Genomic DNA, 18554 nt, shown 5'->3' with positions numbered 1-18554 from the left:
TTGCTGGTGGGAATGTAAAATTATACAGCCACATTGGAAAACAGTTTGACAGTTTCTTAAAAAGCTAAACAACAACTTATCATATGACCCAGCAACTCCTATGAATCCACCCAAGAAAAATAAAAACGTATGATCACACAAAGATCTCTGTTCAAATGTTCATGGAAGCATTATGCATAGCAGCCAAAAAGTGGAAACAATCTGAATGTCCACAGCTGGTAAACGGATAAACAGAACTTATCCTTTCAGTGAAATGGAATACTATTCAGCAGTACACGCTACAACAAGAACAAACCTCAAAAACATGAAGCTAAGTGAAAGAAGCCAGATACGATAACTACATATTTTATTATTCTGTTTATATGAAATGTCAAATACAAGAAAAAGTTATAAAGACAAAACAAATCAACGGTTGCCTGGGACTAGAGGTGAAAACAGGCATAGGAAACTTTTTAAGGTGATAGAAATATTCTAAAACTGGATTGTGATGATAGAGGCACAACTCTAGAAATTTACCAAAAATCATTACATTGTAAATTTACAATGTGTGGATTTTCTGGTAGGTAAATTATAGCTCAATAATGATGTTAAAAAATGTCAGTAGTGGGATCTTGTTAAAATTTGAAAATATCAAAGTAAAGCTGGCCCTCAATAAAGAGCATCAGCGGTAGATTCGGAGTCTTTCAAAAAGTATCTGCAAGAAAATATCATTTGGTAATACCCACAGCTCACTCACAAAATAACCAGAAATATGTAAATGGGAAAAAAAAAGAAAGGAAAATATTCACTCTTCTAAAAGTCATTCCAAATATTTACTGTCACCTAAAAAGGTGACAGAATAGGAATGTGTATCAGCTACAATGTTTATCTTCTCAAATGTCATGTTTATTTCACAGTATCAAAATGCTTATGCAACGGACAATGGATAACATACTCTGTTGGAATAGAGGATGAAAATACGGGAATCCTTTCTGTCTGGTATACTGTTTCATCTTGTTCTGGCCCTTCAGTTTTAATTTATGCTTTGCTAATAGGTTTCTAAAATCTCTTTCATATTTGCTGTTTGCAACATTATCTGCTGAGAATGAAAAAAGTAACACGTGAATTGAGTAAATTATTGTTTTATTTTATTTGCATATTATAACACGCCAAAATCTTAGAACCAGAGGGACTCCCCAAATCACTAGTCCACAGTCTACTGAAGAGATGTTTCTCTCCATTAGTGCACAACACTACAGGACATTGATTTACTTTCAGAAGAAATCAACAGGAGATTATTAATGAACTTTGATTTAACACACTTTGTGCATGGCACAAACAAAAGGACATTTCACTTTTAAGGAAAATTTAAAACACGCACACACCCTACTACAGTCACATCAGTTTTGATGGTAAGACGGTGTGCAAACAAGTAAAACAAATTTTAAAAGAATGGGCTATTTCCATAGTGGTATTGATACTCCAACACCAGTTTTCTGCCAAGGCATTGACTGTCCTAAGGAGAAGAAAATTTTCCAAAGAAGAGGATACTATTGGACTCATTGTGCCTGATGAAGAACAGGAAAGGATGGTTGCAGTGAAAATTTTCATAATCTGGCGCCGATGTGACAGCAAAGCCCACGCCGGTGGCAGCTGCAGCCTCGACACCTTCCTCGGTTACCACCACAAAGGACCTGTGCAAGAACTTCTGGACATGCAACCCTGAACGTGAGGACATCCCCGAGAAGTCAGCTGTGTGCTCACTGAAGGCGTCCGCCATCCCCAGGGCTGCCAGGACGGCCTCCAGATCATAACTATCCTCCACTTCAAACCGGGGCAAGTGTAAATTCACATTCCTTTCTTCCATATGCCCTGGGCTAGTCCACTCTACCAATTTCTCAGGAGTTATTTTATCCAAAATCTATTAAGGAAAAAAAGGGAGGGAAGAATGGTATGATTATCGAGACAAATTTAAACAGTGTAATACTGATTTTATCACTAGGAAATTACTAATTTTAGTAACAAACAAAAGTAAAAATTTCATTTCATTAGACTCTTCATTTTATAGAGCATTTAATATAATATATTTCTCTACTTAAACTATCTGTGTATATATGAAAATTCAATAGTATTAAATAAACTTTTAAATTTAAGAAATAAGACATTTCTTATTCTAGCAACCTAATACATATTTCATTTTTACTATTCCTCTCTAGTCTTTATATGCATATATATTATACAATTTATAATATATTATAATATATGTAAATATGTAATATACATTTACATGTTGCAATCACAGTGGATGTCCATTTTACTTGTTATAATGTAAACTTTTGTTCATCAAGTTGATAAATTTTACCCAACATTCATCCATTCATTCACTTTAATCATCTAGTATGCATTAAGCATTATGATAAATGCTGATAGATACTGTAGATACAAAAATAATATTATCATGAATTTCAAAGTAGGTATCCTAGTGTATTTAATGCAGAGATTACTGATTTCACTCAGAAAGGCAGTTTTTTTCTTTTGGATTATTTCCCTAGGGTAATTCCCACAACTGGGGTTTTTGAGTTAGAGTATGAATATTCTTAAAGCTTTTATATATACTGCCATCTTACTGTGACAAAATACTTTCCAACATATAATGCTACTAGAGATGATTCACAGTAGCAGAACAGTATCCAGTATTATAACAATATAACATCTGCCATTTATTGAGTAATTTCCACGTCCTGGACCTATTTTAAGATATCTCCTAGAATGGGTCCAATACATGGAAAGCACTCAATAAATGATAAATGCTATATTATTACAATACTGGGTCCTGTTCTGTATATATATTTTTTCTATATATTTTCTAATCATTACAATACTATACATTAAGAACTATGGAGCCCATTTTATAGATGGGAAAATATTGGCATTCCAGGAAGTTAAGCATCAAAGGACTGAAAGCTACTAACTAGAAGAACAGGGATTTGAAACAAAGCCTTCCTAATTTCAAAACTACAGGATACCAGCCATATCAATTTTTAACTGCGAAGTGGGTGGGACTAAATCCAGGGGCTCAAGATTAAGGGTCCTGTGGACTTTGGGTGATTACTATGTGTTGACGTAGGTTTATCCTTGGTAAAAAAAAAAAAAAAAAAAAAAGTACTACTCTGGTAAGTGATATTGATTATGGGAGGAGGCTATCATGTGTGGGGGCAGGAGGTATATGGGAAATCTCTGTACCTTCCTCTCAATTTTGCTGTAAACCTAAAACTGCTCTAAAAAAATTGCCTTTAAAAAAGATTAAAAGTCTAAGAAAGAAATTCCAAAGGTCCAATAAGCATGAACGCAAAATTTGCTGTGCATGTGCATATGTAATTTTTTTCTGGGAAAGAGGGTCCATCCGGATCAACCATCTCTCAGAATGGTGGATGATCTTTAGAATTCCCATGTGTCCTTAAACGTTCATTTTAGCTCATCCTCAAATATTTTAGTATTGGTTGTTCTCAATAAACCTGATAACTTTTAATGTTCCTCTTTAGACACCCATCTGTCTTTGCTTTTGCACAGAGTGAGAAATATTTTCTACTTGGTGTTGCCAGACACCAGCTCCAAATCAGAAGCCCTGTTTCCAGGCTCACCCAGAACAAGCTTTGGGATGCAAAGCCTCAGGAAATGAAAGCAACATTGGAGCAATGCAAGGTTTTACCTTCTCCAGACCATCTATGTCATTGGGCAGCAACACGAACATGCTTAGGTCATTGTTTTTATATGGAATCCCCAGAATTTTGGCCTGCAAGTCCTCCAAGAGAGTGAAACTGAAGGAATGGCGCTGTGTCATCATCAGCACAGATTTACTTGTACTCTGCAACAAAGGCACAGGGCACGCAATGTCAGAGACGTAAGACAACCAAGTGAGCGCACCAAAATAATTAGCTTGGTCTAAAATCATGTTAAAGATCAGAGCCTCAGAATCAGCATTCGCTATCCACCATGTACACTTGCTCAAATATGACTTTAGATTTTACATCCCACATGTAAGCACAGCACACGTTGTAAATAAAGGACCAAACCTTATTCAGCCAAAATTCCTCCTCCTTGGTATTTTCTTTCTTAAACTCCGTGTCCCATTGCCCTTTAAAACAAACTACGTTCAGCAGCACCAACTTAGTGGAGCTGCTTATAGAGCCATCCGGAAACAGGTCCTTGATTTTTTCTGCAAACAAACAACAAAAATTGGCCCATCTTCAAAATTATGAGCAATATGCGTGGCACATACAATGCAGATGGACTTGAGTGATCATTGTGAACTCAGCCACGTCAGCGCCTGAAGGCCTTGCCAACAACGCGTTTGCTAGCAGAATCGGTAAGGACATTTTCACCTCGCCCAATGCCTATTTATCCCATTGGATACATTGAAATGTGATACGTAAGAGTTCAGGCTCTGGGATCAGATTGCCTCTGCTAGCATCCAGTTTTGCCTCTTATCAACTGAGGAATCTTGGGCAAGTGATTTAAGCTCTCTGTGCCTCAGTTTCCACATCAGTAAAACAGGAATAAAACCTGCCTCATAGGGTTGTTGAAAAGAGTTGACTTAATACACGTCAAGCACTTCTAACACTACCCAACTCATAATAAGCGCTCAGTAAGCGTTAGCTATCATTATTTTTGCCCATTCAATATAGTTACCACCTGACCTTTAGAGATTACTTATTTTATTGGAAAAGGAGCTGATGTTTTGGGCTCTGGGTTTAGCCCAACTCGCACTAAATTCTGGAGAATACTGCCTTCAATCAACCCTTTGAAGACACTTTTTTTCCTTTGGACTAAGCGTGAAAAAAAAAAATGCAATCTGAAATAAGAGATGCTTCCCTGATAACTGGAATAAAAAATGTAATCTGAAACTCTAATACTAAAGTATCAGTATTGCTCCCCAAAATATTTTCCATATCAGCGTTCCTCTCTGGTATTTCTTGTGTGTTTGGCTCATACTAGGAGATGAGGAGAGGAGGATGAAGTGAGGCCTCTGCCAAGTTCTCTGCTGCGGATGGGGTGAAAGTTGTTATCATCCCGCATGGTGCTCCCGTGGAGATGAGGCCTAGGCAAGCTCCGCTGTAGGTAGCAAAGGCAGGCTTTGACGGGAGAGCTGAACGTTTCTCACTTGACAAAGAGAAAGGAAACCCTCTATGACACTCTCACTTAGGGACTCAGACTCAGAAAGAAAGGCTCTGATATAAAAGAAAAAATGTGAACCCAAGACAGACATGAAACCAATTTCAGGATCCCCAAAAACATTGTAATCCACAGCATGTGCAAATAATTCTCCACTAAGTGTTGTGTTTCCATGAAGTTGGCTTCCTATGGTCCCCTCCCTGGTTCCCCTTGACTCTCAATATATTTGCTGAGAACATTCCACCGTGTTCAGTGCCCTCTGTCATACCCCCCATGCCCAGCCCTGCCCTTCCAACCCTGAGACTCCATCTCAAGTCCCCTCCCAAAGCTTTCTTACCCTGGCACCCTGAGCAGTGTCAAGCACAGGGCTTCACTCACAGTGAGTACTCAAGAAGCGCTTTTATGATGAATGACCATACTCTACCATTTGTTTGGCTTTCAACCCAGGAATTAATCTTCTTTCGACTTTCATCTGCTGCATTTACAAAATCAGTGGGTTCCAGAGCAGCGTGGTAATATTTCTCAACATAATCTAAGTATTTCTTTAGGAGAAACAAGGAAGGAACAGAAAGAGTTTGAAAATTCGATTTATACTTTGCAACATCTCTGCCTAAATTTATCTGTACATCGAAATGACTCACAGTGTAATCAGGGATTTTTAGGACCTGGGCAAATCATTTTGAGTACTTCCGTGCACATTTTTATGCAGGTGTAATAGGGTTAAGGCAAAAATCAGATTTAGACTGCCAGGATTTTTAAAAAGTTCCAAAAAACTAGATGTCTGGAGAGCAGGCAGGGGGCACACCCAGTGATGTGGGCAGAGCCAGGCAGTCAACTTAGGCAGCATGCCTCCAGAACCCACAATCCTAACAAGGGCATTTGGCCATTTATGAATACCACTCACAGATGTGGTGGACACAGCAAAACTTACCTGAAGGAAGAGGTAGGTCTTTTCTCCAAATAGCCTGTTGGCTATTTTCAGTTCATAATCATTAGTGGGTTTGCTTGTCTCAGTCAAAAACTTTTGGAATTGGTGATGAATCTCTTCTCTCTTCTCAATCTTCAAAATCAAAACAAAACCTCAGAGTTATGTTGTCAAAAGCGAGCCTAGATTCTCCCTCAGAGACAGGGCTGCTAGGTCTTTCTCTCAGTTTGATAGTCTTGAGAGTGGCCCACGAGTTTGGTGTGGCCCCTGGATGTCAGGTGACTTTTACACAAATCATGTGATAACGTAAGTCACAATCCATCTCAGCTCCACAAAGAAGCCTGTTCTGCCGGCCAATGCCACAGATCTTGCTTTTCTGGCTTGGGGTGCATTTTTATCTCAGCTGTAATTTCCCACTAAATGTTTTATATGCTTGTTTTTAGCTAACCACAAGCTAACTACTTGAGGAAAGCAGATGACTCCTCAGATGATTCTTATCCACTCTAAAGTTTGGCAATTTCTGTTCCAGATAGTGGACAAGAAAAGTGACTCCTGATGGTATAAGTAGCCATTTGTCAGAGCTATACTTTGGGCTGAAGTGAGATTTCCTTGTCTCTGCGGGAAAAAAAAAAAAAAAGAGGAAACTTTTCTGGACATTTTTTGTAGACTCCATCAGTTTTCTGATTGAGGGCTGAGGAGTGAGTGCTCCATGGCAGAGCCAGCTGACCCAGCACACATCCCTGAAACAAAGAGGAACACAGTCGCATTGCCTGTTGAGTGACATGTATGTGGCTGCTTCCATTCACACTGGTTGCAAAGGAGAGGGGAGAGGCATTTTAAATTTGACCTGAAAGGCTTATTCGTGATTGCACTGAGAACAGAAAGGCTTTCTTCCTCCAGAATATGAAGCCCATGGGTTTTTGTTGTTTATCTCTTTATTTCACTACTGGTTACCCAATGGCTAGAGTAGTATCTGGCACATAAAAAACAATTAGTTATGGGGCTGGCCCCGTGGCCAAGTGGTTAAGTTCGCGCGCTCCGCTGCAGGCGGCCCAGGGTTTCGTTGGTTCGAATCCTGGGCACGGACATGGCACTGCTCGTCAAACCACGCTGAGGCAGCGTCCCACATGCCACAACTAGAAGGACCCACAACGAAGAATGTACAACTATGTACTGGGGGGCTTTGGGGTGAAAAAGGAAAAAAATAAAATCTTTAAAAAAAAACAATTAGTTAATTTTTGTGAATAATTAATCAACATTTGAAGACATTCAAAGTGAAAATGTAAAAATGTGCTGCTCTAAAAAAATATCTGAAGTTGAATTTGACCTTTGGCTCTTTCCTTGCTACTATGAGCCTTTAAAGGGCAAGTGATCACTTTATGGCTGCTCAGCTTAACTGATACGTGATGTGAGCAGATCAAAGTATTGAAGCCTTTGGTGAATAACAGATTGATATAAAGAGGAGGATGTAATGGGAGTGTTTCTCCAGTAGGCCAGTTGTGACTGAGTTGATCTAAAAATGGGGAAAGGGAGGGAAGGCTACTGTCAAACAGGTCTGGGGTTAGAATTTATACCATCTCTATGGCCTGGGAAATCCCGTACTAAGAAATTAACTTAAAGTGACCTTGGGTTGATAACACCCCAGGATCTTATTTCAGAAGAAAAAAAATTACCTATACTAGAACGATAACTATATTCCAGATTTCACTGGACCCGCATAAATTATCAGCCAAATATTAGTTCATATTCCAAAATTACGTCATTAGAAAATAAGTCCTACATCAAGAATCAGAAACAAAAATAGCAAACAGTCATGTTAGACCCTCAAGGACTTAAAATATTGGAATTATCAAATATCACATTTAAAAAGCAATATATTGAGAATGTCAACCTGAAAAGATATTGAAAATATGGTTAAGGAACCAGGGACTATCAACAATTTTCAGGTTGGTTTTATAAATCAACTAGAACTTCTATACATAAATATTCAGTAAACATTGAAATTAAAAGCTCAATAGATGGGACAATAGACAATTACGAATAGCTAAATTAGTGAACTATACAGAGCTGAATAATTTTCTCAGAATGCAGCACAAAGACAAAAAGTGATAAAAAACATGTATGACAAGTGAAGAAATCTAGAAAATACAATACGAATTCTAAACTCCTTCCAAAAGGCAAGAAGAAGAGAATGGGGAAAATGCATTACTTAAAAAATTAAGTGGCTGAGAATTTTCCAGAATTGAAAAGTATGAATTTTCATATTCAGAAAACATGGTAAATCAGTCTTGTTGAATAAAGGAAATTCACACCTAGACACATTGCAGTAAAATTCAAGAACAGCAAGAAGAAGCAGCAAAACTTAAATGCAGCCAAAGGTAGATCAGCTATCAAGGAATGCCAATTAAACAAACTTAACAGCAACATAAGAAATGCAGAGTGGAATGGTATCTTCAAAGAGTTGCAAGGAAATATCGATCTAGAATTCAAAATACAGTTAAATATTCATTCAAGAACAAACAAAGGCAAATATAACCTGACAGCATCTGCCATGTGTCAATCTTTACTAAAGAAAGTTTTGAGGAGAGATGTAAGCAAGACGGCAGAATAAGAAGCCCCAGATCCTCCTTCCCTGACTGGAGAGGCTGACTTAACACCAGTACAAGAACCAAATGCCTTTGCAAAAGATCCAGAAACCAGTTCAAAGGTCCCTGTACCCCAGATGAGCATGAACCAACTGCATCGAGGCCCAGTAGAAAAATTCACGGACTCATTCACCAGAGCTCCTTCCCCCAACACAGTATGGTGTGACTGGGAGAAAACTCCCAACTTCTCCTGGGGGAGAGAAACAGAAGAGTAGAATGTATACCGACCATTCTGGCTTTTCTGGAGGCTGCCTGAGAGACTGGTTTCTGTCTTGTCTCAATCAAACTGCTGACAGGAACAGAGCACCAGGTTGACCACTGACAACAAAGGCAATCAGCAGCATTAGAGTCTGCAGTATCACAGAGAGACACCAAGGGGAGCTCCCAAGTAAAAACCAGCAAACGTTTTCAATTAGGAGATTACCTGCACAAGCCCAGACAGGAGGCATCCCCAGAAAATGCTTAAGAGGTCTCCAGAATTTCCAGCCAGGCTGATTGGAAAACGTTCTCCCTGTATTAAACCAAACCACAAAGACTGGGAAAGGTGGCTGATTTTCCAAATGCCAAAGTCCCAAAAGAAGATAACAAGGCACAAAAAGACACGGAAACATGGTCCAGTCAAAAGAACAAATTAAACCAACAACCTAACTTTACATCTCAAGGGACTAGAAAAAGAACAAACTAAACCAAAAGTTAGCAGAAGGAAGGAAATAATAAAGATTGGAGCAGAAATAAACAAAACAGAGAGTAGAAAAACAATAGAAAAAAATCAACAAAAGCAAGAGTTGGGGTTTTTTTCCAGAAGATCAACAAAATTGACAAATCCTTAACCAGACCAATTAAGAAAAAAATATAGAAGACTCCAATAACTAAAATTGGAAATCAGAGAGGGGCCATTACAACTAATGTCATGGAGATAAAAAGGATTATGAGAGATTACTATTAATGATTATAATCTAGAATAAATGGATAAATTTCTAGAAACATACAACCTACCAAGACTGAATAATGAAGACATAAAAAATCTGAACAGACAACTAGTAAGAAGATTGAATCAGTAATCAAAAACCTCCAACAACAAAAAAGCTCAGAACCAAATAGCTTGATTGGAGAATTCTACCAAACATTTTAAAAAAATTAATGCCAATCTTCCTCAAAGTCTTCCAAAAACTTGAAGAGAAAGGAACATTCTCAAACTCATTCTATGTAGCCAGCAGTACCCTAATACCAGAACCAGACAAAGCTTATAAGAAAAGAAAACTATGGACCAATATATCTGATGAGTATTGATTCAAAAATCCTCAACAAAATACTAGCAAACCAAATACAACAGCACATTAAAAGGATCATACACCATAACCAAGTAGGACTTATACTTGGAATGTATGGATGGTTCAACATATGAAACTCAATCAATGTAATACACAACATTAACAGAATGAAAGACAAAAGCCACATGAATATCTCAACTGATGTAGAAAAATCTTTTGACAAAATTCAGCACCCTTTCATGATAAAAACATTCAACAAACTAGAAATAGAAGGAATCAACATAATAAAATCAGATGTCCACTCTCACCACTACTATTCAATATATTCAACAAAGTCCTGAAAGTCTTAGCCAGAAGAAGAAAATTAGAGAATAAAACAACATAAGAGGAATGCAAATCAGAAAGAAAGTACATTCGTGTCTGTTCACAGATGACATAATCTTATATGTAGAAAATCCTAGATTCCACAAAAAACTGTTAAATTAATTCAACAAAGTTTCAGAATACAAAATCTACATGGAAAAATCAGTTGCATCTCTATACACTAACAATGACCAATCCAAAAAGTAATTAAGAAAATAATCCCATTTACCATAGTATCAAAAGGGATAAAAGAGTTAGATATAAACTTAACTAAGAAGAAGAAAGACTTGTACACTGAAAACTACAAAAAAATGCTTTAAAAAATCAAAGAAGATACAAATAAATGGAAAGAATCCATGTTCATGGATTGGAAGACATAATATTGTTAAAATAGCCACACTACCCAAAGTGATGTATAGATTCAATGCAATCCCTATCAAAATCTCAATGGCATGTTTTGCAGTAATAGAAAAAATATCTTAAAATTCATATGGCATCTCAGGCAAGCAAATAGACAAAACAATCTGGAAAAAAAAGAGTGAAGTTAGAGACTTCGCACTTCCTGATCTCAAAACATACTACAAAGCAACAGTTATAAAGATGGTGTGGTACCAGCATAAAGACAGATATATGGACCAATGGAACAGAATATGGAGACCAGAAATAAACCCTTGCTTATATGACCAAATGGTTTTAAACAAGGGTGCTAAGACTACACAATGAGGAAAGGATAGTCTCTTTGACAAATGATGTTGGGACAACTGAATATCTGCAAGCAAAAGAATGAAGTACGACCCTTACATTATACCATATATAAAAATTAACTCAAAATGAGTTAAAGAACCAAACATAAAACTTAAAACTATAAAACCCTGAAGAAAACCTAAGGAAAAATCTTATGGATTGTGGATGGTAATGATATATCAAGTATGACATCAAAAGCACAGGCAACAAAAGCAACATAGACAAATGGAACCACATCAAACTAAGAAACTTCTGCTCATTAAAGGAAACAATCAACATAGTGAAAAGGTAACCTGTGGACTGGGATAAACTATTTGCAAACCGTATATCAGATATGGAGTTAATATCCAGAATATATAAAGAACTTCTACAACTCAGCAACAACAATAAAATAATCCAAAGAAAAAATGAGTAAAGGACTTGAATAGACAAGTCATCAAAGAAGATATACAAATGGCCAACAGCATGTGAAAAGATACTCAACATCACTAATCACAAGAAGAATGCAAATATCAAAACCAGAAGGAGATATCAACTCACATCCATTAGGATGGCCACTATCAAAAGAACAGGAAATAGTGTCAGTGAGAATGCGGAGAATTTGGAACCTTGAACATTGTTGGTGGGAATGTAAAATGGTTCAGCTATTATGGGAAACAGTACAGAGGTTTCTCAAAAATCTAAAAATGAAATTGCCATATGATCCAGCAATCATATTTCTGAATATATATCAAAAAACTTCAAAGTGAGATCTCAAAGGGGTATTTGCATTTCCATGTTCATTGCAGTATTATTCACAACAGCCAAGAGGTGGAAGCAACCCAATTGTTCTTCAACATATGAATGGATAAAGAAAATGTGGTGTATACCTACAATGGAATATTATGCAGCCTTTAAAAATAAGGAAATCTTGTTACACACCTCAACATGGATGAATCTCAAGGACATTATGGTAAACAAGATACGCCAGTCACAAAAGAATAGATACTGCATGATTCCACTTACATGAAGTACTGCAAGTAGTCAAAATCATAGAAACAGAAATTAGAAATCAATCAGTCAATCAACAATCAACAGGCTGGCAGTTTTAAATCCAAATTCTTCCCAGAATATCAGGTGTGTTTCTGAATTTATACAAACTCTCCCAGAGAACAGTAAAAGAGGAAACATTCCCCAACTCATCTTAGGAGTTTAGTGATACTCTGATACCAAAACTAGACAAGGACAGGACAAGAAAAAATATTACAGATTGATCTTGTTTATAACAGAGATTTTTTAAAACCCTGACAAAATATTACCAAATCCAATTCAATAATGTAAAATTTTTTAAAACTCATGACCAAGTTGATTATGCCACAAATACAAAAATGGCTTAACATTAGAAATTCTATTAATATAATTTGCTTCATTAACAGACAGAAAAATCATATGGTCATCAACAATACAGAAAAGATATACATATGTATGTATGTATGTATGAATCTGGATGACTAGGGATTGCAAGGTCAGTGGGATTTCAGGTCCCACGTTCTCTGCACAGCTGTATGAAATGGGCCTGTATACACTGCTGAGAGGGATAGATATTGGTACAATCCCTTTGGCAAACAATTTGGTAATAGTCAATAAAGCTGAACATGCATACACCCTACCTCCCAGATGCATATTATAGACCAGCGTTGTCCCATTGAAATACAACGTGAGCCACAATTCTGAGCTACATTCACAATCTTAAACTTCCTAGTGACTACATTATTAAAAGTAAAATGAAATAAGTGATATCAAGTTTAATATTACATTTTATCAAACTAAATGTAGAACATCACCATTTCAATATATAACTATAATAATTATATATTAAAATACAATGTGTTAGGTATTATTTCAACAAAATTTACAGATAAAAATTAATGAGATTTTGGGGCTGGCCCGTGGCCGAGTGGCTAAGTTCCCGGGCTCCGCTGCGGCGGCCCAGTGTTTCATTGGTTCGAATCCTGGCTACGGACATGGCACTGCTCATCAAACCACGCTGAGGCAGCGTCCCACAAGCCACAACTAGATGGACCCACAATGAAGAATATACAACTATGTACCGGGGGGCTTTGGGGAGATAAAGGAAAAAAATAAAACCTTAAAAAAAATTAATGAGATTTTTACATTTGTGACATAATAAAAAATATGTATTTGGTCTCTGTCCCCAGTTCCTGATACAGAACTCCTAAAACTCATAATTTCCTGAGTGACAGGGGTGCTAGGAACATCTTGTATTCTAATATTTGAGTTTTGACTCCAGTTCCTGACACCAAGCTCCCAAATCCCTCAGAATTTCCTGAGTCATGGGAGCACCCTTTGTTCTAATGAGGCAACTCTTGGTGGGCTCCTGAATAGCTTCAAGGTAGGATCTGGTCACCAGAAAGACCAAACCAGTATTAGAAGTTTGGAACTTTTAGCCTCATACCTCATCATCCAGGGAATGCAGAGGAGCTGGAAATTGAGTTAATAATCGATCATGCCTATGTGATGGTGCTTCAGTAAAAATCCCTATTTTTATTGTTGAGAGAGCTTCCAGGTTGGTGAACACATCCATGTGCTGGGAGGGTGGTGCACCCCAAAACACAGGGACAGAAGCTCCTGTGCTCAGGACCCTTTCATACCTCACCCTATCTACCTCTTCATCTGGAAATTCATTTGTATCCTTTGAAATGAACCAGTAAACAAAAGTAAGGTGTTTCCTTGAGTTCTGAGAGACATTATGGCAAATTATTGAACTTGAGGAGGGGGTCATAGGATCCTCCGATTTGCAGCCAAGTCAGACGGAAGTGTGGGTAACCTGGGAACCCACTGCCTGTGCCTGGCATCTGAAGTGGGGAAAGTCTTGTGGGACTCAGCTCTTCACCTGTAGGATCTGCACTAACTCCAGGTAGTTAGCATCAGAATTATTTAATGTGACAACAAAACCCACACATTTGATGTCAGTGTTGCGAGTATAAAAACAGTTTTCCTTTAACATTCTTTTTTCATACCAAGTTCTTGAGTTCAGTGCATATTTTATACTTATGGCACATCTCAATTTGGACTAGATACATTTCAAGCACTCTACAGCCACTTGAATGGCTACCATATTTGATAGCTCAGGACTAGAGAGACCGCCATCCAGGTAAACTACAAGGCTTATATAAGGTCATTTCAGGAAGGAAGGAAGGAAGGAAGGGGGGAAGGAGGGAGGAATGGGGAAAGGAAAGGAGAGAGGAAAAGAGAAAAGGAAGAATTCTAATCTTCTTCATACCGCTGTGACTCCCAGAAAAATCCTGGGGAATGGACAGAGCTACTGCACAGAGTCATACAGGCTGTGCCCTGCACAAAGCTGAAGTTCAACCCTCACCTCAGTCACGAAGCTCTTCAGCCAGGAGGGGCATCTGTCCTAGGGGGTGTATCTTTTTCTAATTTGCGCAAAGATTCTATATAGGCTACCATGCTTGGAAAGGAAAGTGCTCTGAAAACAACTGTGCTCCTTGATTGAGTGGACAGCACAGCAGTTATCTGACCCAACTCTGTTGTACAAACTCTGGAAGGAAGGCTGACTCTCCATATATGCAACTGAACCACCCAGACAACCTGACCATGTGGGATTGTGAAATGAACAGCTCATATTGCTGGTGATTTGAGCCATGATTTTATGAGGGCCTGGGAATGGACTAGGACTGCTGTCAGGGCAAGTATGCCCTTCCTGAGAGCTCTAACCGTCTTTGGATGCCAATCCTCACCTATGGACTTAATCCCTCCCCCATGTTTGCACAGACTATCCTTTGGGTGAGGAATACTACAACCCTAGAGCTTGAAGAGACCCCAGGAAGTCATTGGTCCTGTGCTAGTATTTTTTAAAGTGGAATATCAGCAGAGGGCACTTAAAATAAAAATGAAATGTAGGAATAATATCACCTAAGACTACCATGACAACCACTGGGTGACTTACTGGTGCATTCCAGACACTCCACTGGACACTTTACAGGGGCTCAAAGAAGATGAATAAATTGTCCAAAGTAGCATAGCTGAGCCAGGATTTGAACCCAAATCTGTTTAATTTCAAAACTCATCTACTCTGATATAGGGACTTTCAGTCTATTAGCCTGTACCAGCATATATCATAGTGGTTGGTGCACATTAAAGTTAATGTCTCTTCTTCTTCTTAACATTAAGGGTTTATTATTATTGTATAATCCTACCAACTTTATTTGACTGCAGTGACTGCTTGAAAATAAGCGTGAAGTATTACCTCTTCTGCACATCCCCCCAGTGAGCCCATTTCTACAGAGCAACCATACTGAAGGTTGTAAGACATGTGTCCCACCTCTTTTTCTTCAGCTTTGATTCTTGAGCTTTCTATGTCTTTTTCAGAGCAAAGCACCTGCAAGGGACAAAAAATATTATGGCAGTGATCAGAGCAGAGACAACCTCACACAGGATCACTCAGAGGAAATTGGATGTTTTTTAAAGAAACCTCAGTGGTACACAGGTAACATTTCTCTCCTTGCAAAACCATGAAAAAGTCTGGGTTGCCCACTGATCTCTTCAGAGGAGCCTACATTGGTTTATCCATTCAGATCTTCATCTTTGATGTGTCATTTATACCCTAGTGGGGATTATGCAACATCTCCCAGTAGTTTTTCTTCTTCATGCTTCATCCTTAATTAGGAGGTTGATGGCTTTGGACAAGGCCACTCACCCAGCCCCTGCTCATAGCAATTTCAAGCACCAGGGAGCAGAAGGCATGGCGGTATTTGGAGAGGGAAGAGGACTTCCCCAATAGACCTGAAATTGTTCCATGTCTTCATATGCTTTCTCTGTTTCCTGGCCCATCGGTCAAGAGGAGCATATTTTCAAGGTAATGCTAGAAGGCTGCCCCCGGAGATGACTCTCTGTCTGGAAAGCAAGGGAAGCCCATCTTACCTTCTGTAGCTGGGTGGCGGTGGCTCCTCGGGCCCCTAGGAGGAGCATGCCGATGGCAGCTGAGATGTTCGCAGGGGAAAAGAAGATGTTGCCATCCTTTGTTATATTCAGCTCTTTGAAAAGATCAATGGCAAACTGAATGGTTGCTGCACCAAGTGAATCCATGACGATTCTAGTGAGCTCTAGAACAGCAACAACAATCAAAACAAGACAAGCACTTGTCACTCATTTGAATTGCTTTATTCACAGGAACCCTTCCTGCTTCTCTTCTTCTTCCTGCATTGATCCAGAAAATAGAGATTTTCACCCTGTTGGTGAAAGGCCACTGCTGCCCACTTCTCAACCCTTCTCTTGACCCTCTCTTGACAGAGATAATCATTCTGACATCATCCAGTGGTTCTCAGTTCTCATTTCACCTGGGAGCAGGGTTAATGCCTCAAATGGTTTTCTTCTCTCTTGTTCTCTATCAGAACCTTCCTGCCTCTGCCTGCAGGCCATCTCCTCCCTACGCTAAGCTCCCTCAGGCAGGCCCATCTCTGGCTATGCAATATTGGGCTTGTCCAGCTGCTAGGCTCATGACCAGGCAAGGGGCAGGCTAGGAATCCCCATTGGCCTCAGGTGCAAGCAGTGTTCTCCAATGGAGCCCTCACGATAGTAAAGCCAACAGTCACATTTTTCTCTGATATTTTCAACTTCTCAATTGATTCAAATCCAGTGCAGAGAGTGGTAAGATAGATTAATTCTCTTAAATCCCAATTCCTAACTGCATGAAAACTTGACCCTGGGCTGAATTTTCGCTAATGGGCAATGACATATCTCTGGCTTTGGATTGTTAAGTCGGGGTGAAAGCATTTCTTCTTTATACTTTTCTATATTGTTGCAGGCTTGTACATCATGCCAGCCCTGATGTCATTTCCGCTACATTAAACCCAGCATATACAGGTTTAAAACCAAAGCACTCATTCCCTGCTTACTCCCTGGCTCCCTGGCTCCAGAATCCACTCTCCACTACAGAGACAGACAGCCAAGGTCGTCCACCTGGACTCCTTACCATCTCCTCCTCCTTCCTGCAAGCAGCCTCCCAAGGCTGAACACAGGCTGGTGGGAAAGCTCCAACCAGCAAGGCCTCTGACTCCCCCCTATCTACAAGCAGCCACATTCCTCACAAACCTCTAAAACCCCTGGCCTCTCATCTTTCAGGGAGATGAAATGAAAGGAGACAAATTTGAGGGCTCACTCTCATCTCCCAGCTGATATCATCCCAAATGAAAACTCTTTCCTTGCCATAAGCCTGGCGTTCCAGTTTTTATTTGGCCCCTCTTGTGCGGCGAGTAAAGAACCTATGTTTGTAGGTGGCAACATACACAGAGTTCATATTAATTTTTTTATCTCACAAAAAATTAATTTTTAAAGAGCAATGAATATTTACCAAAAATAAACAAATAGAACACATTTTATATTATCTTCGTCATCTGCTATATTACAACTAGAAAAATCCTCAAACAAGAATGAGATTAATGCAAAATAAAATTTTTTGAAAGGCTACATACTTTGAGGGCTTTTTGCTATCAAGGGCTCATCCTTGCTGAGGCATCTCACATCTTCTGTTAAAACTCCCATTTCAACCTCGGGTTTCCTTTCAGGGATTCTTTGCAGGTTAACTTACAGATAAAATGAATTCATTTACTTCAAACAAGATGAAGAAGATACATTGTCATAGCCATGTAGGCACTGAATTAAATAAAACCATCCCAAGGAAAGTCATGCACAATAAGAACACTTCTTTCAAATCAACAAGCATCCATGTTCTCAAAACACTGAAGTCTTAAGTTGGAGCTGAAGGAAAAACTTACCTGGCTTTGGAGAGACGACGTGGCTGGGCAAGGAGCCAGAAAGCATGTGAAACATGCGTAGTTGAGATTTTTAATTTATAGCTCTGTCTCTGCCTCTGCCTACTCATCATCATTTGCATTTCCTGTGAGACAACTTTTGGTTTCTCAATGACGACTCCCCTAATAAAAAAATTAGCAGGCAAAGTTTATGACAAAACTAAGCATTGAATTTCCTTCTTCTTTCATTTATGGCCATGAAATGAAGTTGTCAGCAATTGGGTTGTGAACTGTAGCTCAGAAAGTGTGCATCTTAGACATAGAGGAATAGAGTTTGAATTCTATCTTCTCCAAAATCCCTTACAAATTCTTTGGGGGACCCAAGCATAAAGAGATCTAAATTAACCAGACAACAAAATAAGACTAAAAGCAGGAGCTCAGTCCAGGACCAAAGGGCTGCGTCAGATGGCCCAGTTAAATGAATTATGACCAGGGACAGACCATGAGAGGGACTTCATCGCTATTGGCATCCAGGATCCTCTGGAAAGAATTGTTCAGAGCACTGGTTCTCTACCTTGGATGCACATTAAAATCTCCTGAGGAACTTTTTAAAACAGTGTCTATGCCCAAACCCCGTCCCCAGACAACTAAGCATCTCTGGGGTGGGAGCCAGGCATCAGAA

At 38.9% G+C, this 18554-nt stretch overlaps 1 protein-coding gene across 2 annotated transcripts; it reads right to left on the bottom strand.

Annotated features, from left to right (window-relative positions):
• Positions 1 to 1105: 1105 nt before the first annotated feature.
• Positions 1106 to 18056, bottom strand: SERPINB13 (serpin family B member 13). 2 transcript variants are annotated; one of them, XM_008519837.2, is made up of 9 exons: positions 17897 to 17940; positions 17594 to 17704; positions 16044 to 16225; positions 15445 to 15501; positions 6083 to 6211; positions 5576 to 5693; positions 4053 to 4195; positions 3689 to 3844; positions 1106 to 1900 (listed from the first exon to the last, which is right to left on the bottom strand). In XM_008519837.2, the coding sequence occupies exons 2-9, from the start codon at positions 17661 to 17663 to the stop codon at positions 1496 to 1498; spliced, it is 1260 nt and encodes a 419-aa protein (XP_008518059.2). In that variant the 5' UTR covers positions 17664 to 17704; positions 17897 to 17940; the 3' UTR covers positions 1106 to 1495. The 2 variants fall into 2 exon arrangements, with proteins under 2 accessions (XP_008518059.2, XP_008518060.2); XM_008519838.2 differs by lacking the exon at positions 17594 to 17704 and having other exon boundaries at positions 17897 to 18056.
• Positions 18057 to 18554: the final 498 nt, after the last annotated feature.

This window comes from Equus przewalskii, chromosome 7, assembly GCF_037783145.1.
Source record: "Equus przewalskii isolate Varuska chromosome 7, EquPr2, whole genome shotgun sequence".
NCBI lineage: Eukaryota > Metazoa > Chordata > Mammalia > Perissodactyla > Equidae > Equus > Equus przewalskii.
Note: the sequence above shows the minus strand (reverse complement) of the source record. Positions and strands in the feature narration are given on the sequence as shown.

What these genes read in the sequence shown, in the direction of transcription:
- SERPINB13 (XM_008519837.2), bottom strand. Translation starts at nt 17,663, where the DNA reads ATGGGAGTTTTAACAGAAGATGTGAGATGCCTCAGCAAGGATGAGCCC. An exon ending in GGTTGAAAGCCAAACAAATG is followed by an intron (nt 4,196 to 5,575) that starts GTAGAGTATGGT and finishes GTTTGTTTGCAG; the next exon opens with AAAAAATCAAGGACCTGTTT. An exon ending in AGGAATTTTGGCTGAATAAG is followed by an intron (nt 3,845 to 4,052) that starts GTTTGGTCCTTT and finishes CCTTTGTTGCAG; the next exon opens with AGTACAAGTAAATCTGTGCT.